Source organism: Engystomops pustulosus, chromosome 2, assembly GCF_040894005.1.
Source record: "Engystomops pustulosus chromosome 2, aEngPut4.maternal, whole genome shotgun sequence".
Lineage (NCBI taxonomy): Eukaryota > Metazoa > Chordata > Amphibia > Anura > Leptodactylidae > Engystomops > Engystomops pustulosus.
The window spans coordinates 264633430-264658101 of NC_092412.1; the positions used below are offsets into that span (position 1 = coordinate 264633430).

At 54.5% G+C, this 24672-nt stretch overlaps 1 protein-coding gene across 2 annotated transcripts; it reads right to left on the reverse strand.

The window, feature by feature from the left end:
* Window positions 1-1963: 1963 nt before the first annotated feature.
* On the reverse strand, window positions 1964-20940 carry SIK1 (salt inducible kinase 1). 2 transcript variants are annotated; one of them, XM_072139063.1, is made up of 14 exons: window positions 20802-20940; window positions 9644-9782; window positions 9460-9576; window positions 6740-6803; window positions 6503-6664; window positions 6296-6420; window positions 6064-6187; window positions 3755-3957; window positions 3549-3671; window positions 3383-3472; window positions 3153-3279; window positions 2860-3075; window positions 2603-2747; window positions 1964-2528 (listed from the first exon to the last, which is right to left on the reverse strand). In XM_072139063.1, the coding sequence occupies exons 2-14, from the start codon at window positions 9779-9781 to the stop codon at window positions 2453-2455; spliced, it is 1710 nt and encodes a 569-aa protein (XP_071995164.1). In that variant the 5' UTR covers window position 9782; window positions 20802-20940; the 3' UTR covers window positions 1964-2452. The 2 variants fall into 2 exon arrangements, with proteins under 2 accessions (XP_071995164.1, XP_071995165.1); XM_072139064.1 differs by lacking the exon at window positions 20802-20940 and adding an exon at window positions 20207-20302.
* Window positions 20941-24672: the final 3732 nt, after the last annotated feature.

The following is a 24672-nucleotide window of genomic DNA, read 5'->3' on the forward strand; positions in this document are numbered from 1 at the left end:
ATGTGATAGCAGCAGGACACCCATTCTATCCTCCTCACCAGATGTAATGTCTCCATGTGATAGCAGCAGGACACTCATCCCATCCTCCTCACCAGTGTAATGTCTCCATGTGATAGCAGCAGGACACCCATCCCATCCTCCTCACCAATGTAATGTCTCCATGTGATAGCAGCAGGACACCCATCCCATCCTCCTCACCAGTGTAATGTCTCCATGTGATAGCAGCAGGACACTCATCCCATCCTCCTCACCAGTGTAATGTCTCCATGTGATAGCAGCAGGAGACCCATCCCATCCTCGTCACCAGTGTAATGTCTCCATGTGATAGCAGCAGGACACTCATCCCATCCTCCTCACCAGTTTAATGTCTCCATGTGATAGCAGCAGGACACTCATCCCATCCTCCTCACCAGTGTAATGTCTCCATGTGATAGCAGCAGGAGACCCATCACATCCTCCTCACCAGTGTAATGTCTCCATGTGATAGCAGCAGGACACCCATCACATCCTCCTCACCAGTGTAATGTCTCCATGTGATAGCAGCCGGTCACTCATCCCATCCTCCTCACCAGTGTAATGTCCCCATGTGATAGCAGCAGGACACTCATCCCATCCTCCTCACCAGTGTAATGTCTCCATGTGATAGCAGCAGGACACTCATCCCATCCTCCTCACCAGTGTAATGTCTCCATGTGATAGCAGCAGGACACTCATCCCATCCTCGTCTCCAGATCTAATGTCTTCATGGGATGGCAGCAGGACACCCTTCCCATCCTCCTCACCAGTGTAATGTCTCCATGTGATAGCAGCCGGTCACTCATCCCATCCTCGTCACCAGTGTAATGTCTCCATGTGATAGCAGCAGGACACTCATCCCATCCTCCTCACCAGTGTAATTTCTCCATGTGATAGCAGCAGGACACTCATCCCATCCTCCTCACCAGTGTAATGTCTCCATGTGATAGCAGCAGGACACTCATCCCATCCTCCTCACCAGTGTAATGTCTCCATGTGATAGCAGCAGGACACTCATCCCATCCTCCTCACCAGTGTAATGTCTCCATGTGATAGCAGCAGGACACTCATCCCATCCTCCTCACCAGTGTAATGTCTCCATGTGATAGCAGCAGGACACTCATCCCATCCTCGTCTCCAGATCTAATGTCTTCATGGGATGGCAGCAGGACACCCTTCCCATCCTCCTCTCCAGATGTAATGTCTCCATGTGATAGCAGCAGGACACCCATTCTATCCTCCTCACCAGATGTAATGTCTCCATGTGATAGCAGCAGGACACTCATCCCATCCTCCTCACCAGTGTAATGTCCCCATGTGATAGCAGCAGTACACTCATCCCATCCTCCTCACCAGTGTAATGTCTCCATGTGATAGCAGCAGGACACTCATCCCATCCTCCTCACCAGTGTAATGTCTCCATGTGATAGCAGCAGGACACTCATCCCATCCTCCTCACCAGTGTAATGTCTCCATGTGATAGCAGCAGGACACTCATCCCATCCTCCTCACCAGTGTAATGTCTCCATGTGATAGCAGCAGGACACTCATCCCATCCTCGTCTCCAGATCTAATGTCTTCATGGGATGGCAGCAGGACACCCTTCCCATCCTCCTCTCCAGATGTAATGTCTCCATGTGATAGCAGCAGGACACCCATTCTATCCTCCTCACCAGATGTAATGTCTCCATGTGATAGCAGCAGGACACCCATCCCATCCTCCTCACCAGTGTAATGTCTCCATGTGATAGCAGCAGGACACTCATCCCATCCTCCTCACCAGTGTAATGTCTCCATGTGATAGCAGCAGGACACTCATCCCATCCTCCTCACAAGTGTAATGTCTCCATGTGATAGCAGCGGCAGAGATGAATTCTCTGACAAACTGTTGTGCCCCCCCTCATGTACTGACATACTGTTGTGCTCCCCCAGTGTATCCACACCTACGTATAAGAAAAATAATTTATTCATTTACTATCAATAGAAATTCATTGACCCTTCAGTGTCCGAAAGTCCTGCCACCACGCAGGAAAATACTCAACATGAGGCGAGGCAGCCTTGGAGGTCAGGGATGGAGGGGGGGGGGGCGCCACGCAGGTCAGGGACAGTAACAGGCGACTGAGGAGGCTCAGGAGACAGAGGAAGATGTATCTGGTGAATTAGCAGCATTCCCAGCTTCCCCAGCGCTCATTACTGGTGGTCTCACCGCCCCGGGGTCACATTAGAAGGACATTGGAGGACACGAGCTTCAGGCTTGTTCTGTGCTTAGGGTTATTGCTTGTTCCCGTCAGTGCTGTGCGGACCCCTCCAGGGACAGAGCGACCCCTTCTGTGCATGTCACGTATTGCAAGGCCTTCTGTCCAGGAGCAGGTACAAAGTCTAAAATGATGGCCCCCATTATTTACTGCATGGTGGGGGTCATAGTCCACGCTACAAGTCAGGGGCCGTACGTGAGCTCCGTGCAGCAATGTGATGGGGGGTCTTGGGGGGTAGAGAGAGAAATCTGTAGAGACCTGCAAGGAGAGAGGAACATGGTGAGACACGAGCAAGATGGAGGCTGCTGGGCAGATATCAGGCGCACACTTACCTCTGCTGCTGCAGCACATCCAGCAGGAAGTCTCCATGTGCAGAGCGCCCCCCGCGGGCACACAGTCCTCGATGACGCAGCTTACCCAGACATAAGAGACCCCGGACCCGAACAGACCTCCGCAGCTGACGAAGGGCACTGACCCCTAAACAGATACACCAGGGGTTAATACCAATGTACATGGCACAGGGTCACGCAGCGCACAGGTCACAGCCACACACCAGGGAGTCTCCTCTGCACCTCCGCCAGTGACTCACCTTGTATCAGGTAGGTGTCTGAGGCGCGGCGGCCCTCCTGGAAGGTGACAGGCAGGAGGCAATTAGAGGACGGGATCCCCTGATGTTGCAGGACTGGAGTTGCTGACTGTGCACTGAGGGGCGCTGCGGAGCGCAGGTTACTGGACCCCGGCATTGGATGGACACAGGATTGGTGGAGACTGTTACACGGAGAAGACGCGGAGGAGACCAGAATATCTGCAAGAGAGCGGAGATCAGTGACCACCCAAACCCAGACAACAGCAGCACAGAGGAATCCAGCAGCTGACAATCACCTGGTGCCGCAGGGCAGGGATCTCTGCTCTTCTGGGGCTCAACAAGTAATGGAGACCCCTGCAGTGCGGGGGAAGGGCGTGATACAGGGGCCCCAAAAATAGCCGGCTCCCCCAGATGTAACAAAGTCTGTAAGAGAAGAACAAGCGTCAGGCAGCCGCAGGGAGAGAGAGAGCCGGTGTGCGTGCCAGAGCCGGTGCATCCGTATATATACATAGGAGTCTCTTCTCACCTGCAGTGGACCGCTGAGCTCACAATCATAATCGGCTACGGCTGCCTGTGGCTGATACAAAAGAGGAGAGGCAGCAGCAGAGGAGGAAACCTAAAGGGAAAAGTAGATGGCATGAGCACTGCCCGCAGCAGACACCCCCTGCCCCATATCGTCACCCCTTGCTTACCTTCACAAGGTCTGAGGGTCTGGCTTCTGCTGCGGGGGGCTGTCCGAGCCGGGACTCCTGCAGCCGCTCCACCAGGAGGTAGTAGATGGCGGCATAGTGGTCATAGGTGTCGTGCTGCAGAGCCTGTGGGCAGTGAGAAGAGTTACCCCGGGACATGGGGCACCAGCTACATGGTGCTGGGCTGGACAGGCTGTGCTGCCACTTACCTGCAAGGTGCGCTCTCTGTCAATGCCCAGGCTCTGCATGATGGCCAGGACTTGCATGCAGGGCTTAGGGGTAGAAGGGTCACCATGATGGGGGGGCTGCTGGGGATCCGCACCCTGGAACCACCGATGTTGTCTGATCTGTGCAATGCTCAGCCGCTTCCCTGGGTCCACCACCAGCATCCGCCGCAGCAGAGACTCGCAGTCTGAGGAGGACAATGCAGACGTCAGGACATGAAGGGGAAGAAAGAGCGTCCACAAGACGGGGGGGAAGAAAGAGCGTCCACAAGCCGGGGGGGGGGGGGAGAGCGTCCACAAGACGGGGGGGGGGGGGGGAGGGCGTCCACAAGACGGGGGGGAAGAAAGAGCGTCCACAAGACGGGGGGAAGAAAGAGCGTCCACAAGCCGGGGGGGGGGGGGAGAGCGTCCACAAGACGAGGGGGGGGGGAGAGTGTCCACAAGACGGGGGGGGGGGGGGGGAAGAGTGTCCACAAGACGGGGGGGAAGAAAGAGCGTCCACAAGACGGGGGGAAGAAAGAGCGTCCACAAGACGGGGGGGAAGAAAGAGCGTCCACAAGCCGGGGGGGGGGGGGGGGAGAGCGTCCACAAGACGGGGGGGGGGGGGGAGAGCGTCCACAAGACGGGGGGGGGGGGGGAGAGCGTCCACAAGACGGGGGGGAAGAAAGAGCGTCCACAAGACGGGGGGAAGAAAGAGCGTCCACAAGCCGGGGGGGGGGGGAGAGCGTCCACAAGACGGGGGGGGGGGGGGGGGAAGAGTGTCCACAAGACGGGGGGGAAGAAAGAGCGTCCACAAGACGGGGGGAAGAAAGAGCGTCCACAAGGCGGGGGGGGGGCGTCCACAAGACGAGGGGGGAAGAAAGAGCGTCCACAAGACGGGGGGAAGAAAGAGCGTCCACAAGACGGGGGGGAAGAAAGAGCGTCCACAAGACGGGGGGGGGGGGCGGAAGAAAGAGCATCAACAAGACGGGAGGAAGAGCGTCCCCAAGACGGGGGGGGGGGAGGGGGGGGAAGAAAGAGCGTCCACAAGAAGGGGGGGGGGAAGAAAGAGCATCAACAAGACGGGGGGGAGAAAGAGCATCCACAAGACGGGGGGGGGGGGGGGGGGAGAAAGAGCATCCACAAGACGGGAGGAAGAGCGTCCCCAAGACGGGGGGGGGAGGTGGGGGAAGAAAGAGCGTCCACAAGAAGGGGGGGGGAAGAAAGAGCATCAACAAGACGGGGGGGAGAAAGAGCATCCACAAGACGGGGGGAAGAAAGAGCGTCCACAAGACGGGGGGAAGAAAGAGCGTCCACAAGACGGGGGGAAAAAAGAAAGAGCGTCCACAAGACGGGGGGAAAAAAGAAAGAGCGTCCACAAGACGGGGGGAAAAAAGAAAGAGCGTCCACAAGAAGGGGGGGGGAAGAAAGAGCATCAATAAGACGGGGGGGGAGAAAGAGCATCCACAAGACGGGGGGAAGAAAGAGCGTCCACAAGACGGGGGGAAAAAAGAAAGAGCGTCCACAAGACGGGGGGAAAAAAGAAAGAGCGTCCACAAGACGGGGGGAAAAAAGAAAGAGCGTCCACAAGACGGGGGGAAGAAAGAGCGTCCACAAGACGGGGGGAAGAAAGAGCGTCCACAAGACGGGGGGAAGAAAGAAAGAGCGTCCACAAGACGGGGGGAAGAAAGAAAGAGCGTCCACAAGACGGGGGGAAGAAAGAAAGAGCGTCCACAAGACGGGGGGAAGAAAGAAAGAGCGTCCACAAGACGGGGGGAAGAAAGAAAGAGCGTCCACAAGACGGGGGGAAGAAAGAGCGTCCACAAGACGGGGGGAAAAAAGAAAGAGCGTCCACAAGACGGGGGGAAGAAAGAGCGTCCACAAGACGGGGGGAAGAAAGAGCGTCCACAAGACGGGGGGAAGAAAGAAAGAGCGTCCACAAGACGGGGGGAAGAAAGAAAGAGCGTCCACAAGACGGGGGGAAGAAAGAAAGAGCGTCCACAAGACGGGGGGAAGAAAGAGCGTCCACAAGACGGGGGGAAGAAAGAGCGTCCACAAGACGGGGGGAAGAAAGAAAGAGCGTCCACAAGACGGGGGGAAGAAAGAAAGAGCGTCCACAAGACGGGGGGAAGAAAGAAAGAGCGTCCACAAGACGGGGGGAAGAAAGAGCGTCCACAAGACGGGGGGAAAAAAGAAAGAGCGTCCACAAGACGGGGGGAAGAAAGAGCGTCCACAAGACGGGGGGAAGAGTGTCAACAAACAGCACAAGACTCTTAGAGTACACTACAGTCACCTATACATGGGCAGCCGCTCACCTTGTGACATGTAGTAAGGGATCCGGAAGCGCCCATCCAGGACCCGCTGTCGCAAGGTCGGCAAGTTTGGTCCATCAAAGGGAAATGATCCACAAAGCAAAACATAGAGGACGACCCCCAAACTCTGAGCAAAAGAAGAGACCACACATGAAATAAGGCGCATAACATTCCCCACACTGTATGTCACAGTCTACACACAGGAACCCATCCTCTGCTCCACGTGTGTCCTCACCCAAACATCCAGCTGAGGTCCTTCATATTCCTTGCCCTGGAAGACCTCCGGTGCAGCATATGGGGGACTCCCGCACCAGGTATTGAGGGGGCGACCTTCCATGTAGAAGTTGCCAAACCCAAAATCTGTAGGAACATGACAAGATGCCGTGAGCACCACCCCCTGTCCCCCTCGTTGTCCACACCCGACCTCGGCACGGTCACTCACCCGCCAGCTTGACGTCCATCTTGTCACTTAGCAGAAGATTCTCGGTCTTGAGGTCTCGGTGGACAATGTTCTGGGAGTGACAATACTCCACGGCGGACAGGATCTGCAGGAACTTGGAACGGGCCTCATCCTCAGACAGACGTCCTTGTGCAGTCAGGTAATCTGTGGGACACATGGGACGTCAAAGATCAGGCTCAGAGCCCACGCCATCCACCGACAGGAAGAGCCACGACTCACCAAATAACTCCCCGCTCCGGGCATATTCTGTCACTAGATAAATCATGTCTTTGGTCTCCATCACCTGCAACGTGAGAGAAAGATTAACAGGGAATAAGGAGCAGAGTACAGCAGGGTCACGCGAGGACGTGGAGGGGCAGAGGAGGACAGGTGAGGGTCATGTGAGGACACAGGGGGCAGAGGAGGACAGGTGAGGGTCATGTGAGGACACAGGGGGCAGAGGAGGACAGGTGAGGGTCATGTGAGGACACAGGGGGCAGAAGAGGACAGGTGAGGGTCATGTGAGGACACAGGGGGCAGAGGAGGACAGGTGAGGGTCATGTGAGGACACAGGGGGCAGAGGAGGACAGGTGAGGGTCATGTGAGGACACAGGGGGCAGAGGAGGACAGGTGAGGGTCATGTGGGGACACAGGGGCAGAGGAGGACAGGTGAGGGTCATGTGGGGACACAGGGGGCAGAGGAGGACAGGTGAGGGTCATGTGAGGACACAGGGGCAGAGGAGGACAGGTAAGGGTCATGTGGGGACACAGGGGCAGAGGAGGACAGGTGAGGGTCATGTGGGGACACAGGGGCAGAGGAGGACAGGTGAGGGTCATGTGGGGACACAGGGGGCAGAGGAGGACAGGTGAGGGTCATGTGAGGACACAGGGGGCAGAGACTGACAGGTGAGGGTCATGTGAGGACACAGGGGGCAGAGACTGACAGGTGAGGGTCATGTGAGGACACAGGGAGCAGAGGAGGAGAGGTGAGGGTCACGTGAGGACACAGGGGCAGAGGAGGACAGGTGAGGGTCACGTGAAGACACAGGGGGCAGAGGAGGAGAGGTGAGGGTCATGTGGGGACACAGGGGGCAGAGGAGGACAGGTGAGGGTCATGTGAGGACACAGGGGGCAGAGGAGGACAGGTGAGGGTCATGTGAGGACACAGGGGGCAGAGACTGACAGGTGAGGGTCATGTGAGGACACAGGGGGCAGAGGAGGACAGGTGAGGGTCATGTGAGGACACAGGGGGGCAGAGACTGACAGGTGAGGGTCATGTGAGGACACAGGGGGCAGAGACTGACAGGTGAGGGTCATGTGAGGACACAGGGGGCAGAGACTGACAGGTGAGGGTCATGTGAGGACACAGGGGCAGAGGAGGACAGGTGAGGGTCATGTGAGCACACAGGGGGCAGAGACTGACAGGTGAGGGTCATGTGAGGACACAGGGGGCAGAGGAGGACAGGTGAGGGTCATGTGAGGACACAGGGGGCAGAGACTGACAGGTGAGGGTCATGTGAGGACACAGGGGGCAGAGGAGGACAGGTGAGGGTCATGTGGGGACACAGGGGGCAGAGGAGGACAGGTGAGGGTCATGTGAGGACACAGGGGGCAGAGACTGACAGGTGAGGGTCATGTGAGGACACAGGGGGCAGAGACTGACAGGTGAGGGTCATGTGAGGACACAGGGAGCAGAGGAGGACAGGTGAGGGTCATGTGAGGACACAGGGGGGCAGAGACTGACAGGTGAGGGTCATGTGAGGACACAGGGGCAGAGGAGGACAGGTGAGGGTCACGTGAGGACACAGGGGCAGAGGAGGACAGGTGAGGGTCACGTGAAGACACAGGGGGCAGAGGAGGAGAGGTGAGGGTCATGTGGGGACACAGGGGGCAGAGGAGGACAGGTGAGGGTCATGTGAGGACACAGGGGCAGAGGAGGACAGGTGAGGGTCATGTGGGGACACAGGGGGCAGAGGAGGACAGGTGAGGGTCATGTGAGGACACAGGGGGCAGAGACTGACAGGTGAGGGTCATGTGAGGACACAGGGGGCAGAGACTGACAGGTGAGGGTCATGTGAGGACACAGGGAGCAGAGGAGGACAGGTGAGGGTCATGTGAGGACACAGGGGGGCAGAGACTGACAGGTGAGGGTCATGTGAGGACACAGGGGCAGAGGAGGACAGGTGAGGGTCACGTGAGGACACAGGGGCAGAGGAGGACAGGTGAGGGTCATGTGAGGACACAGGGGGCAGAGGAGGACAGGTGAGGGTCATGTGAAGACACAGGGGCAGAGGAGGACAGGTGAGGGTCACGTGAGGACACAGGGGTAGAGGAGGAGAGGTGAGGGTCATGTGAGGACACAGGGGGCAGAGACTGACAGGTGAGGGCCATATGAGGACACAGGGGGCAGAGGAGGACAGGTGAGGGTCATGTGAGGACACAGGGAGCAGAGACTGACAGGTGAGGATCATGTGAGGACACAGGGGGGCAGAGACTGACAGGTGAGGGTCATGTGAAGACACAGGGGGCAGAGGAGGACAGGTGAGGGTCATGTGAGGACACAGGGGGCAGAGGAGGACAGGTGAGGGTCATGTGAGGACACAGGGGCAGAGGAGGACAGGTGAGGGTCATGTGAGGACACAGGGGCAGAGGAGGACAGGTGAGGGTCATGTGAGGACACAGGGGCAGAGGAGGACAGGTGAGGGTCATGTGAGGACACAGGGGCAGAGGAGGACAGGTGAGGGTCATGTGAGGACACAGGGGCAGAGGAGGACAGGTGAGGGTCACGTGAGGACACAGGGGCAGAGGAGGACAGGTGAGGGTCATGTGAGGACACAGGGGCAGAGGAGGAGAGGTGAGGGTCACGTGAGGACACAGGGGGCAGAGGAGGACAGGTGAGGGTCATGTGAGGACACAGGGGCAGAGGAGGACAGGTGAGGGTCACGTGGTGGGGGTCTCACCTGGTACAGGCGGATGATGTGGGGGTGGCGCAGGCGCTTCATGATCTGCACTTCTCTGTAGATCTTCTCCAGGTTGCTGCGGTCCAGTCTTGTCTTGTCAATGATTTTAATGGCGACCTATGAAGAGAAGGAGCATGAGTCCGGTCACACAGGCTCCGCCCCCACACACCTGGAATTCCACTACCTGTGTGTTGGTCACTCGGTGCCGCGCCAGTTTCACCACTGCAAAGTTTCCCTTGCCAAGCGTCCTCTCAATATCGTAAAAGCCAACCCGGAGCGGCCTGCGGGGGGCGCCACCTGCACCATCCCTAAGAATCACCATCCTGCACCAGAGGAAACGGGAAGATGAGAGGCCGACACGTATATACCAGGGGGCACATAGGGGTCTGATACAACTGGGTGCATATAGTCAGGTGTATAAGGGGAGGGGTCAGGTATATTGTAATATATATATTATATATATATATATATATATATATTATATATATATATATATACACACAGAATATATATAGGTCCCACCTGTCATGTACACCCCATCCCCCTCTCTCGTCTTCTCTCTCCTTTGTGCATAGTGTATATATATATATATATATATATATATATGGAGGTGCATATAGTCTGTCTCCCAGTATCTCCCTTGTATATATGGTGTGTATATAGTGTAAGTGAGTAAAGATAATCTATGTATATATGTGGTTTGTGTATATAGTATACAGGGAGTGTACAGTGTATACAGGGAGTGTACAGTGTATATAGGGAGTGTATATATGTATACAGTAGAGGGTATAGTATATAATATATCCGGGTCCTACCTATCCGTCTCCCGGTCTCTCTCTTGTATATAGTATATATAGTACAGTGTATAGATGTATATATAGGGGTGTATAGATGTATATATAGGGGTGTATAGTATATATAGTACAATGTATAGATGTATATATAGGGGTGTATAGTATATATAGTACAGTGTATAGATGTATATATAGGGGTGTATAGTATATATAGTACAGTGTATAGATGTATATATAGGGGTGTATAGTGTATATGGTACAGTGTATAGATGTATATATAGGGGTGTATGATATATACACTCTCCGGCCACTTTATTAGGTCCACCTGTCCAACTGCTCGTTAACACTTAATTTCTAATCAGCCAATCACATGGCGGCAGTGCATTTAGGCATGTAGACATGGTCAAGACAATCTCCTGCAGTTCTCCCGAGCATCAGTATGGGGAAGAAAGGTGATTTGTGGCCTCTGAACGTGGCATGGTTGTTGGTGCCAGAAGGGCTGGTCTGGGTATTTCAGAAACTGCTGATCTACTGGGATTTTCACGCACAACCATCTCTAGGGTTTACAGAGAATGGTCCGAAAAAGAAAAAACATCCAGTGAGCGGCAGTTCTGTGGGCGGAAATGCCTTGTTGATGCCAGAGGTCAGAGGAGAATGGGCACACTGGTTCGAGCTGATAGAAAGGCAACAGTGACTCAAATCTCCACCCGTTACAACCAAGGTAGGCAGAAGAGCATCTCTGAACGCACAGTACGTCCAACTCTGAGGCAGATGGGCTACAGCAGCAGAAGACCACACCGGGTGCCACTCCTTTCAGCTAAGAACAGGAAACTGAGGCTACAATTTGCACAAGCTCATCGAAATTGGACAGTAGAAGATTGGAAAAACGTTGCCTGGTCTGATGAGTCTCGATTTCTGCTGCAACATTCGGATGGTGGGGTCAGAATTTGGCGTCAACAACATGAAAGCATGGATCCATCCTGCCTTGTATCAGCGGCTCAGGCTGGTGGTGGTGGTGTCATGGATCCATCCTGCCTTGTATCAGCGGCTCAGGCTGGTGGTGGTGGTGTCATGGATCCATCCTGCCTTGTATCAGCGGCTCAGGCTGGTGGTGGTGGTGTCATGGATCCATCCTGCCTTGTATCAGCGGGTCAGGCTGGTGGTGGTGGTGTCATGGATCCATCCTGCCTTGTATCAGCGGGTCAGGCTGGTGGTGCTGGTGGTGTCATGGATCCATCCTGCCTTGTATCAGCGGGTCAGGCTGGTGGTGCTGGTGGTGTCATGGATCCATCCTGCCTTGTATCAGCGGCTCAGGCTGGTGGTGGTGGTGTCATGGATCCATCCTGCCTTGTATCAGCGGGTCAGGCTGGTGGTGCTGGTGGTGTCATGGATCCATCCTGCCTTGTATCAGCGGGTCAGGCTGGTGGTGCTGGTGGTGTCATGGATCCATCCTGCCTTGTATCAGCGGGTCAGGCTGGTGGTGGTGGTGTCATGGATCCATCCTGCCTTGTATCAGCGGGTCAGGCTGGTGGTGCTGGTGTCATGGATCCATCCTGCCTTGTATCAGCGGCTCAGGCTGGTGGTGGTGGTGTCATGGATCCATCCTGCCTTGTATCAGCGGGTCAGGCTGGTGGTGGTGGTGTCATGGATCCATCCTGCCTTGTATCAGCGGCTCAGGCTGGTGGTGGTGGTGTCATGGATCCATCCTGCCTTGTATCAGCGGCTCAGGCTGGTGGTGCTGGTGTCATGGATCCATCCTGCCTTGTATCAGCGGCTCAGGCTGGTGGTGCTGGGGGTGTCATGGATCCATCCTGCCTTGTATCAGCGGCTCAAGCTGGTGGTGCTGGTGTCATGGATCCATCCTGCCTTGTATCAGCGGCTCAGGCTGATGGTGGTGGTGTCATGGATCCATCCTGCCTTGTATCAGCGGGTCAGGCTGGTGGTGCTGGTGTCATGGATCCATCCTGCCTTGTATCAACGGCTCAGGCTGGTGGTGGTGGTGTCATGGATCCATCCTGCCTTGTATCAGCGGGTCAGGCTGGTGGTGGTGGTGTCATGGATCCATCCTGCCTTGTATCAGCGGGTCAGGCTGGTGGTGCTGGGGGTGTCATGGATCCATCCTGCCTTGTATCAGCGGCTCAGGCTGGTGGTGCTGGTGTCATGGATCCATCCTGCCTTGTATCAGCGGCTCAGGCTGGTGGTGGTGGTGTCATGGATCCATCCTGCCTTGTATCAGCGGCTCAGGCTGGTGGTGCTGGTGTCATGGATCCATCCTGCCTTGTATCAGCGGCTCAGGCTGGTGGTGGTGGTGTCATGGATCCATCCTGCCTTGTATCAGCGGCTCAGGCTGGTGGTGGTGGTGTCATGGATCCATCCTGCCTTGTATCAGCGGCTCAGGCTGGTGGTGTCATGGATCCATCCTGCCTTGTATCAGCGGCTCAGGCTGGTGGTGGTGGTGTCATGGATCCATCCTGCCTTGTATCAGCGGCTCAGGCTGGTGGTGCTGGTGTCATGGATCCATCCTGCCTTGTATCAGCGGCTCAGGCTGGTGGTGGTGGTGTAATGGATCCATCCTGCCTTGTATAACGGCTCAGGCTGGTGGTGGTGGTGTCATGCATCCATCCTGCCTTGTATCAGCGGGTCAGGCTGGTGGTGCTGGTGTCATGGATCCATCCTGCCTTGTATCAGCGGCTCAGGCTGGTGGTGGTGGTGTCATGGACCCATCCTGCCTTGTATCAGCGGCTCAGGCTGGTGGTGGTGGTGTCATGGATCCATCCTGCCTTGTATCAGCGGCTCAGGCTGGTGGTGGTGGTGTCATGGATCCATCCTGCCTTGTATCAGCGGCTCAGGCTGGTGGTGGTGGTGTCATGGATCCATCCTGCCTTGTATCAGCGGCTCAGGCTGGTGGTGTCATGGATCCATCCTGCCTTGTATCAGCGGCTCAGGCTGGTGGTGGTGGTGTCATGGATCCATCCTGCCTTGTATCAGCGGCTCAGGCTGGTGGTGCTGGTGTCATGGATCCATCCTGCCTTGTATCAGCGGCTCAGGCTGGTGGTGGTGGTGTCATGGATCCATCCTGCCTTGTATCAGCGGCTCAGGCTGGTGGTGGTGGGGTCATGGATCCATCCTGCCTTGTATCAGCGGCTCAGGCTGGTGGTGGGGGTGTCATGGATCCATCCTGCCTTGTATCAGCGGGTCAGGCTGGTGGTGGGGGTGTCATGGATCCATCCTGCCTTGTATCAGCGGCTCAGGCTGGTGGTGCTGGTGTCATGGATCCATCCTGCCTTGTATCAGCGGGTCAGGCTGGTGGTGGTGTCATGGATCCATCCTGCCTTGTATCAGCGGCTCAGGCTGGTGGTGGTGGTGTCATGGATCCATCCTGCCTTGTATCAGCGGGTCAGGCTGGTGGTGGTGGTGTCATGGATCCATCCTGCCTTGTATCAGCGGGTCAGGCTGGTGGTGGGGGTGTCATGGATCCATCCTGCCTTGTATCAGCGGCTCAGGCTGGTGGTGGTGTCATGGATCCATCCTGCCTTGTATCAGCGGCTCAGGCTGGTGGTGGTGGTGTCATGGATCCATCCTGCCTTGTATCAGCGGCTCAGGCTGGTGGTGGTGGTGTCATGGATCCATCCTGCCTTGTATCAGCGGCTCAGGCTGGTGGTGTCATGGATCCATCCTGCCTTGTATCAGCGGGTCAGGCTGGTGGTGGTGGTGTCATGGATCCATCCTGCCTTGTATCAGCGGGTCAGGCTGGTGGTGGTGGTGTCATGGATCCATCCTGCCTTGTATCAGCGGGTCAGGCTGGTGGTGGTGGTGTCATGGATCCATCCTGCCTTGTATCAGCGGGTCAGGCTGGTGGTGGTGGTGTCATGGATCCATCCTGCCTTGTATCAGCGGGTCAGGCTGGTGGTGGTGGTGTCATGGATCCATCCTGCCTTGTATCAGCGGGTCAGGCTGGTGGTGGTGGTGTCATGGATCCATCCTGCCTTGTATCAGCGGCTCAGGCTGGTGGTGGTGGTGTCATGGATCCATCCTGCCTTGTATCAGCGGCTCAGGCTGGTGGTGGTGGTGTCATGGATCCATCCTGCCTTGTATCAGCGGGTCAGGCTGGTGGTGGTGGTGTCATGGATCCATCCTGCCTTGTATCAGCGGGTCAGGCTGGTGGTGGTGGTGTCATGGATCCATCCTGCCTTGTATCAGCGGGTCAGGCTGGTGGTGGTGGTGGTGTCATGGATCCATCCTGCCTTGTATCAGCGGGTCAGGCTGGTGGTGGGGGTGTCATGGATCCATCCTGCCTTGTATAAGCGGCTCAGGCTGGTGGTGGTGGTGTCATGGATCCATCCTGCCTTGTATCAGCGGGTCAGGCTGGTGGTGGTGTCATGGATCCATCCTGCCTTGTATCAGCGGCTCAGGCTGGTGGTGGTGGTGTCATGGATCCATCCTGCCTTGTATCAGCGGCTCAGGCTGGTGGTGCTGGTGTCATGGATCCATCCTGCCTTGTATCAGCGGCTCAGGCTGGTGGTGGTGGTGTCATGGATCCATCCTGCCTTGTATCAGCGGCTCAGGCTGGTGGTGGTGGTGTCATGGATCCATCCTGCCTTGTATCAGCGGCTCAGGCTGGTGGTGGTGGTGTCATGGATCCATCCTGCCTTGTATCAGCGGCTCAGGCTGGTGGTGGTGGTGTCATGGATCCATCCTGCTTTGTAACAGCGGGTCAGGCTGGTGGTGGTGCCATGGATCCATCCTGCCTTGTATCAGCGGGTCAGGCTGGTGGTGCTGGTGTCATGGATCCATCCTGCCTTGTATCAGCGGCTCAGGCTGGTGGTGGTGGTGTCATGGATCCATCCTGCCTTGTATCAGCGGCTCAGGCTGGTGGTGCTGGTGTCATGGATCCATCCTGCCTTGTATCAGCGGCTCAGGCTGGTGCTGGTGGTGTCATGGATCCATCCTGCCTTGTATCAACGGCTCAGGCTGGTGGTGCTGGTGTCATGGACCCATCCTGCCTTGTATCAGCGGCTCAGGCTGGTGGTGGTGGTGTCATGGATCCATCCTGCCTTGTATCAGCGGCTCAGGCTGGTGGTGCTGGTGTCATGGATCCATCCTGCTTTGTATCAGCGGCTCAGGCTGGTGGTGGTGGTGTCATGGATCCATCCTGCCTTGTATCAGCGGCTCAGGCTGGTGGTGGTGGTGTCATGGATCCATCCTGCCTTGTATCAGCGGCTCAGGCTGGTGGTGGTGGTGTCATGGATCCATCCTGCCTTGTATCAGCGGCTCAGGCTGGTGGTGGTGGTGTCATGGATCCGTCCTGCCTTGTATCAGCGGCTCAGGCTGGTGGTGCTGGTGTCATGGATCCATCCTGCCTTGTATCAGCGGTCAGGCTGGTGGTGGTGGTGTCATGGATCCATCCTGCCTTGTATCAGCGGCTCAGGCTGGTGGTGGTGTCATGGATCCATCCTGCCTTGTATCAGCGGGTCAGGCTGGTGGTGGTGGTGTCATGGATCATCCTGCCTTGTATCAGCGGCTCAGGCTGGTGGTGGTGGTGTCATGGATCCATCCTGCCTTGTATCAGCGGTCAGGCTGGTGGTGCTGGTGTCATGGATCCATCCTGCCTTGTATCAGCGGCTCAGGCTGGTGGTGGTGGTGTCATGGATCCATCCTGCCTTGTATCAGCGGGTCAGGCTGGTGGTGCTGGTGTCATGGATCCATCCTGCCTTGTATCAGCGGCTCAGGCTGGTGCTGGTGGTGTCATGGATCCATCCTGCCTTGTATCAGCGGCTCAGGCTGGTGGTGCTGGTGTCATGGATCCATCCTGCCTTGTATCAGCGGCTCAGGCTGGTGGTGGTGGTGTCATGGATCCATCCTGCCTTGTATCAGCGGGTCAGGCTGGTGGTGGTGGTGTCATGGATCCATCCTGCCTTGTATCAGCGGGTCAGGCTGGTGCTGGTGGTGTCATGGATCCATCCTGCCTTGTATCAGCGGTTCAGGCTGGTGGTGGTGGTGTCATGGATCCATCCTGCCTTGTATCAGCGGCTCAGGCTGGTGGTGGTGGTGTCATGGATCCATCCTGCCTTGTATCAGCGGCTCAGGCTGGTGGTGGTGGTGTCATGGATCCATCCTGCCTTGTATCAGCGGCTCAGGCTGGTGGTGCTGGTGTCATGGATCCATCCTGCCTTGTATCAGCGGGTCAGGCTGGTGGTGGTGGTGTCATGGATCCATCCTGCCTTGTATCAGCGGCTCAGGCTGGTGGTGGTGGTGTCATGGATCCATCCTGCCTTGTATCAGCGGGTCAGGCTGGTGGTGGTGGTGTCATGGATCCATCCTGCCTTGTATCAGCGGGTCAGGCTGGTGCTGGTGGTGTCATGGATCCATCCTGCCTTGTATCAGCGGTTCAGGCTGGTGGTGGTGGTGTCATGGATCCATCCTGCCTTGTATCAGCGGCTCAGGCTGGTGGTGGTGGTGTCATGGATCCATCCTGCCTTGTATCAGCGGCTCAGGCTGGTGGTGGTGGTGTCATGGATCCATCCTGCCTTGTATCAGCGGCTCAGGCTGGTGGTGCTGGTGTCATGGATCCATCCTGCCTTGTATCAGCGGGTCAGGCTGGTGGTGGTGGTGTCATGGATCCATCCTGCCTTGTATCAGCGGCTCAGGCTGGTGGTGCTGGTGTCATGGATCCATCCTGCCTTGTATCAGCGGCTCAGGCTGGTGGTGGTGGTGTCATGGATCCATCCTGCCTTGTATCAGCGGGTCAGGCTGGTGGTGGTGGTGTCATGGATCCATCCTGCCTTGTATCAGCAGGTCAGGCTGGTGGTGCTGGTGTCATGGATCCATCCTGCCTTGTATCAGCAGGTCAGGCTGGTGGTGCTGGTGTCATGGATCCATCCTGCCTTGTATCAGCGGCTCAGGCTGGTGGTGGTGGTGTCATGGATCCATCCTGCCTTGTATCAGCGGCTCAGGCTGGTGGTGGTGGTGTCATGGATCCATCCTGCCTTGTATCAGCGGCTCAGGCTGGTGATGGTGGTGTCATGGATCCATCCTGCCTTGTATCAGCGGGTCAGGCTGGTGGTGGTGGTGTCATGGATCCATCCTGCCTTGTATCAGCGGCTCAGGCTGGTGGTGGTGGTGTCATGGATCCATCCTGCCTTGTATCAGCGGCTCAGGCTGGTGGTGGTGGTGTCATGGATCCATCCTGCCTTGTATCAGCGGCTCAGGCTGGGGGTGGTGGTGTCATGGATCCATCCTGCCTTGTATCAGCGGCTCAGGCTGGTGGTGGTGGTGTCATGGATCCATCCTGCCTTGTATCAGCGGCTCAGGCTGGTGGTGGTGGTGTCATGGATCCATCCTGCCTTGTATCACCGGGTCAGGCTGGTGGTGGTGGTGTCATGGATCCATCCTGCCTTGTATCAGCGGCTCAGGCTGGTGGTGCTGGTGTCATGGATCCATCCTGCCTTGTATCAGCGGCTCAGGCTGGTGGTGGTGGTGTCATGGATCCATCCTGCCTTGTATCAGCGGCTCAGCCTGGTGGTGGTGTCATGGATCCATCCTGCCTTGTATCAGCGGGTCAGGCTGGTGGTGCTGGTGTCATGGATCCATCCTGCCTTGTATCAGCGGCTCAGGCTGGTGGTGGTGGTGTCATGGATCCATCCTGCCTTGTATCAGCGGCTCAGGCTGGTGGTGCTGGTGTCATGGATCCATCCTGCCTTGTATCAGCGGCTCAGGCTGGTGGTGGTGGTGTCATGGATCCATCCTGCCTTGTATCACCGGGTCAGGCTGGTGGTGGTGGTGTCATGGATCCATCCTGCCTTGTATCAGCGGCTCAGGCTGGTGGTGGTGGTGTCATGGATCCATCCTGCCTTGTATCAGCGGGTCAGGCTGGTGGTGGTGGTGTCATGGATCCATCCTGCCTTGTATCAGCGGCTCAGCCTGGTGGTGGTGTCATGGATCCATCCTGCCTTGTATCAGCGGGTCAGGCTGGTGGTGCTGGTGTCATGGATCCATCCTGCCTTGTATCAGCGGCTCAGGCTGGTGGTGGTGGTGTCATGGATCCATCCTGCCTTGTATCACCGGGTCAGGCTGGTGGTGGTGGTGTCATGGATCCATCCTGCCTTGTATCAGCGGCTCAGGCTGGTGGTGCTGGTGTCATGGATCCATCCTGCCTTGTATCAGCGGCTCAGGCTGGTGGTGGTGGTGTCATGGATCCATCCTGCCTTGTATCAGCGGCTCAGCCTGGTGGTGGTGTCATGGATCCATCCTGCCTTGTATCAGCGGGTCAGGCTGGTGGTGCTGGTGTCATGGATCCATCCTGCCTTGTATCAGCGGCTCAGGCTGGTGGTGGTGGTGTCATGGATCCATCCTGCCTTGTATCAGCGGCTCAGGCTGGTGGTGCTGGTGTCATGGATCCATCCTGCCTTGTATCAGCGGCTCAGGCTGGTGGTGGTGGTGTCATGGATCCATCCTGCCTTGTATCAGCGGCTCAGCCTGGTGGTGGTGTCATGGATCCATCCTGCCTTGTATCAGCGGGTCAGGCTGGTGGTGCTGGTGTCATGGATCCATCCTGCCTTGTATCAGCGGGTCAGGCTGGTGGTGGTGGTGTCATGGATCCATCCTGCCTTGTATCAGCGGCTCAGGCTGGTGGTGGTGGTGTCATGGATCCATCCTGCCTTGTATCAGCGGCTCAGGCTGGTGGTGGTGGTGTCATGGATCCATCCTGCCTTGTATCAGCGGCTCAGGCTGGTGGTGGTGGTGTCATGGATCCATCCTGCCTGGTATCAGCGGCTCAGGCTGGTGGTGGTGGTGTCATGGATCCATCCTGCCTTGTATCAGCGGCTCAGGCTGGTGGTGGTGGTGTCATGGATCCATCCTGCCTTGTATCAGCGGGTCAGGCTGGTGGTGGTGGTGTCATGGATCCATCCTGCCTTGTATCAGAGGCTCAGGCTGGTGGTGCTGGTGTCATGGATCCATCCTGCCGTGTATCAGCGGGTCAGGCTGGTGGTGCTGGTGTCATGGATCCATCCTGCCTTGTATCAGCGGGTCAGGCTGGTGCTGGTGGTGTCATGGATCCATCCTGCCTTGTATCAGCGGTCAGGCTGGTGGTGGTGGTGTCATGGTGTTGTTGCTGACCATGTCCATCCCTTTATGAGCACAATGTACCCTGTAACATCTGATGGCTACTTTCAGCAGGATAATGCGCCAGGTCATAAAGCTGGAATCATCTCAGACTGGTTTCTTGAACATGACAATGAGGTCACTGGACACAAATGGCCTGCACAGTCACCAGATCTCAATCCAATAGAGCATCTTTGGGATGTGATGGAACGGGAGATTCGCATCATGGATGTGCAGCCGACAAATCTGCGGCAACTGTGTGATGCCATCATGTCACTATGGAGCAAAATCTCTGAGGAGCTTCCAGCACCTTGTTGTATCTTTGCCACGAAGAATTGAGGCAGTTCTGAAGGCAAAAGGGGGTCCAACCCGTTACTAGCATGGTGTACCTAATAAAGTGGCCGGTGAGTGTATATAGTGTATAGATGTATATATAGGGGTGTATAGTGTATATAGTACAGTGTATAGATGTATATATAGGGGTGTATAGTATATATAGTACAGTGTATAGATGTATATATAGGGGTGTATAGTATATATAGTACAGTGTATAGATGTATATATAGGGGTGTATAGTGTATATAGTACAGTGTATAGATGTATAGGGGTGTATAGTATATATAGTACAGTGTATAGATGTATATATAGTACAGTGTATAGATGTGTATATATAGGGGTGTATAGTATATATAGTACAGTGTATAGATGTGTATATATAGGGGTGTATAGTGTATATATAGTACAGTGTATAGATGTATATATAGGAATGTATAGTATAAATAGTACAGTGTGTAGTATATATAGGGGGGTGTATAGTACAGTGTATAGTATATAGTATATACGGGTCCTACCTGTCCGTCTCCCGGTCTCTCTTGTATATATAGTGTGTAGTATATATAGGGGGTGTATATATGTATATAGTATATATAGTACAGTGTATAAATATATATAGGAATGTATAGTATATATAGTACAGTGTGTAGTATATATAGGGGGTGTATATGGTAAAGTGTATAGTATATATCTGGGTCCTACCGGTCCGTCTCCCGGTCTCTCTCTTGTATATAGTGTATATAGTACAGTGTATAGATGTATATATAGTACAGTGTATAGATGTATATAGTATATATAGTACAGTGTATAGATGTATATAGTATATATAGTACAGTGTATAGATGTATATATAGGGGTGTATAGTATATATAGTACAGTGTATAGATGTATATATAGGGGTGTATAGTATATATAGTACAGTGTATAGATGTATAGGGGTGTATAGTATATATAGTACAGTGTATAGATGTATATATAGGGGTGTATAGTATATATAGTACAGTGTGTAGTATATATAGGGAGTGTATAGATGTATATATTATATATATATGAGGGTGTATATAGTGTACAGTATATAGGGAGTGTATAGTATATAATATATCCGGGTCCTACCTGTCCGTCTCCCGGTCTCTCCCGTCCTGTGTCCCGGTGCATCACGTGTTTCTGAGCCTCTCCAGTCCATAGCCCCGCCCACAACCCCAGGGCCCGCCCAATTGACGTCACTCCTACGTAAACCCTCCAGAACTCCGCCCCGTTGCCTGGTGACCGGGAATGCTGACGCGCGCATTGATGTCTCCGCCGCCATGGTAACGAGGCAATGACGTCAGAGAACAGCTGGCGCCGCAATCATCAGGTTTCAGTTTCCTTCAAATGCGCATGCGCAGCTCACAGGTGCCGTCACGGGGCGGGGCCTAGCGGCTGCGGCGGGAACACCACACGGACACCTACCTGAGGAGATTATATATACACACACACCTACCTGAAGAGAGTCCCGACACCCACACCTACCTGAGGCGATTATACAGACACACACACCTACCTGAGGAGATTATACACACCCACACCTACCTGAGGAGATTATACAGACACACACACCTACCTGAGGAGATTATACACACCCACACCTACCTGAGGAGATTATACACACACACACACCTACCTGAGGAGATTATACACACACACACACCTACCTGAAGAGATTATACACACACACCTACCTGAGGAGAGTCCCGACACCCACACCTACCTGAGGAGATTATACACACCCACACCTACCTGAAGAGAGTCCCGACACCCACACCTACCTGAGGCGATTATACAGACACACACACCTACCTGAGGCGATTATACAGACACACACACCTACCTGAGGAGATTATACACACCCACACCTACCTGAGGAGATTATACAGACACACACACCTACCTGAGGAGATTATACAGACACACACACCTACCTGAGGAGATTATAATAATAATAATAATAATAATTCTTTATTTATATAGCGCACACAGATTACGCAGCGCTGCACAGGCATGTCAAATTGGTCCCTGTCCCCATGGGGCTCACAATCTAAACAACCTAACAGTATGTTTTGAAGTGTGGGAGGAAACCGGAGTACCCGGAGGAAACCCACGCAAACACGGAGAGAACATACAAACTCTTTGCAGATGTTGACCTGGGTGGGATTCGAACCCAGGACCCCAGTGCTGCAAGGCAGATGTGCTACTCACTCAGCCACCAGATTATACACACCCACACCTACCTGAGGAGATTATACACACACACACACCTACCTGAGGAGATTATACACACACACACACCTACCTGAAGAGATTATACACACACACCTACCTGAGGAGAGTCCCGACACCCACACCTACCTGAGGAGATTATACACACCCACACCTACCTGAAGAGAGTCCCGACACCCACACCTACCTGAGGCGATTATACAGACACACACACCTACCTGAGGAGATTATACACACCCACACCTACCTGAGGAGATTATACAGACACCCACACCTACCTGAGGAGATTATACAGACACACACACCTACCTGAAGAGAGTCCCGACACCCACACCTACCTGAGGAGATTATACACACCCACACCTACCTGAGGAGATTATACACACCCACACCTACCTGAGGAGAGTCCAGACACCCACACCTACCTGAGGAGAGTCCAGACACACCCACACCTACCTGAGGAGATAATACACACCCACACCTACCTGAGGAGAGTCCAGACACCCACACCTACCTGAGGAGAGTCCAGACACCCGCACCTACCTGAGGAGAGTCCAGACACACCCACGCCTACCTGAGGAGATTATACACACCCACACCTACCTGAGGAGATTATCCACACCTACCTGAGGAGATTATACACACCCACACCTACCTGAGGAGATTATACACACCCACACCTACCTGAGGAGATTATACAGACACACACACCTACCTGAGGAGATTATACACACACACCTACCTGAAGAGAGTCCCGACACCCACACCTACCTGAGGCAATTATACAGACACACACACCTACCTGAGGAGATTATACACACCCACACCTACCTGAGGAGATTATACACACCCACACACACCTACCTGAGGAGATTATACACACACACACCTACCTGAGGAGATTATACACACCCACACCTACCTGAGGAGATTATACACACCCACACCTACTTGAGGAGATTATACACACCCACACCTACTTGAGGAGATTATACACACACACACCTACCTGAGGAGATTATACACACACACCTACCTGAAGAGAGTCCCGACACCCACACCTACCTGAGGCAATTATACAGACACACACACCTACCTGAGGAGATTATACACACACACACCTACCTGAGGAGATTATACACACACACACCTACCTGAGGAGATTATACACACACACACCTACCTGAGGAGATTATACACACACACACCTACCTGAGGAGATTATACACACACACACCTACCTGCGGAGATTATACACACACACACCTACCTGAGGAGATTATACACACACACACCTACCTGAGGAGATTATACACACCCACACCTACCTGAGGAGATTATACAGACACACACACCTACCTGAGGAGATTATACACACCCACACCTACTTGAGGAGATTATACAGACACACACACCTACCTGAGGAGATTATACACACACACCTACCTGAAGAGAGTCCCGACACCCACACCTACCTGAGGCGATTATACAGACACACACACCTACCTGAGGAGATTATACACACACACACCTACCTGAGGAGATTATACACACCCACACCTACCTGAGGAGATTATACACACCCACACCTACCTGAGGAGATTATACACACCCACACCTACCTGAGGAGATTATACACACACACACCTACCTGAGGAGATTATACACACACACACGCCTACCTGAGGAGATTATACACACACACACACACGGCTACCTGAGGAGATTATACACACACACACGCCTACCTGAGGAGATTATACACACACACACACACACACGCCTACCTGAGGAGATTATACACACACACACACACACACGCCTACCTGAGGAGATTATACACACACACACACACGCCTACCTGAGGAGATTATACACACACACACACACGCCTACCTGAGGAGATTATACACACACACACACACACGCCTACCTGAGGAGATTATACACACACACACACACACGCCTACCTGAGGAGATTATACACACACACACACACACGCCTACCTGAGGAGATTATACACACACACACACACACGCCTACCTGAGGAGATTATACACACACACACACACGCCTACCTGAGGAGATTATACACACACACACACACACACGCCTACCTGAGGAGATTATACACACACACACACGCCTACCTGAGGAGATTATACACACACACACACACACGCCTACCTGAGGAGATTATACACACACACACACACACGCCTACCTGAGGAGATTATACACACACACACACACACGCCTACCTGAGGAGATTATACACACACACACACACGCGCCTACCTGAGGAGATTATACACACACACACACACGCCTACCTGAGGAGATTATACACACACACACACACGCCTACCTGAGGAGATTATACACACACACACACGCCTACCTGAGGAGATTATACACACACACACGCCTACCTGAGGAGATTATACACACACACGCCTACCTGAGGAGATTATACACACACACGCCTACCTGGTGAGAATACAGAAACCTACCTGAGGAGATTATACACACACACACACACACGCCTACCTGAGGAGATTATACACACACACACACACACGCCTACCTGAGGAGATTATACACACACACACACACACACGCCTACCTGAGGAGATTATACACACACACACACACACACGCCTACCTGAGGAGATTATACACACACACACACGCCTACCTGAGGAGATTATACACACACACACACAC

What these genes read in the sequence shown, in the direction of transcription:
- SIK1 (XM_072139063.1), bottom strand. Translation starts at nt 9,781, where the DNA reads ATGGTGATTCTTAGGGATGGTGCAGGTGGCGCCCCCCGCAGGCCGCTC. An exon ending in ACAGAGAGCGCACCTTGCAG is followed by an intron (nt 3,672 to 3,754) that starts GTAAGTGGCAGC and finishes CACTGCCCACAG; the next exon opens with GCTCTGCAGCACGACACCTA. An exon ending in AGACACCTACCTGATACAAG is followed by an intron (nt 2,748 to 2,859) that starts GTGAGTCACTGG and finishes GTATCTGTTTAG; the next exon opens with GGGTCAGTGCCCTTCGTCAG.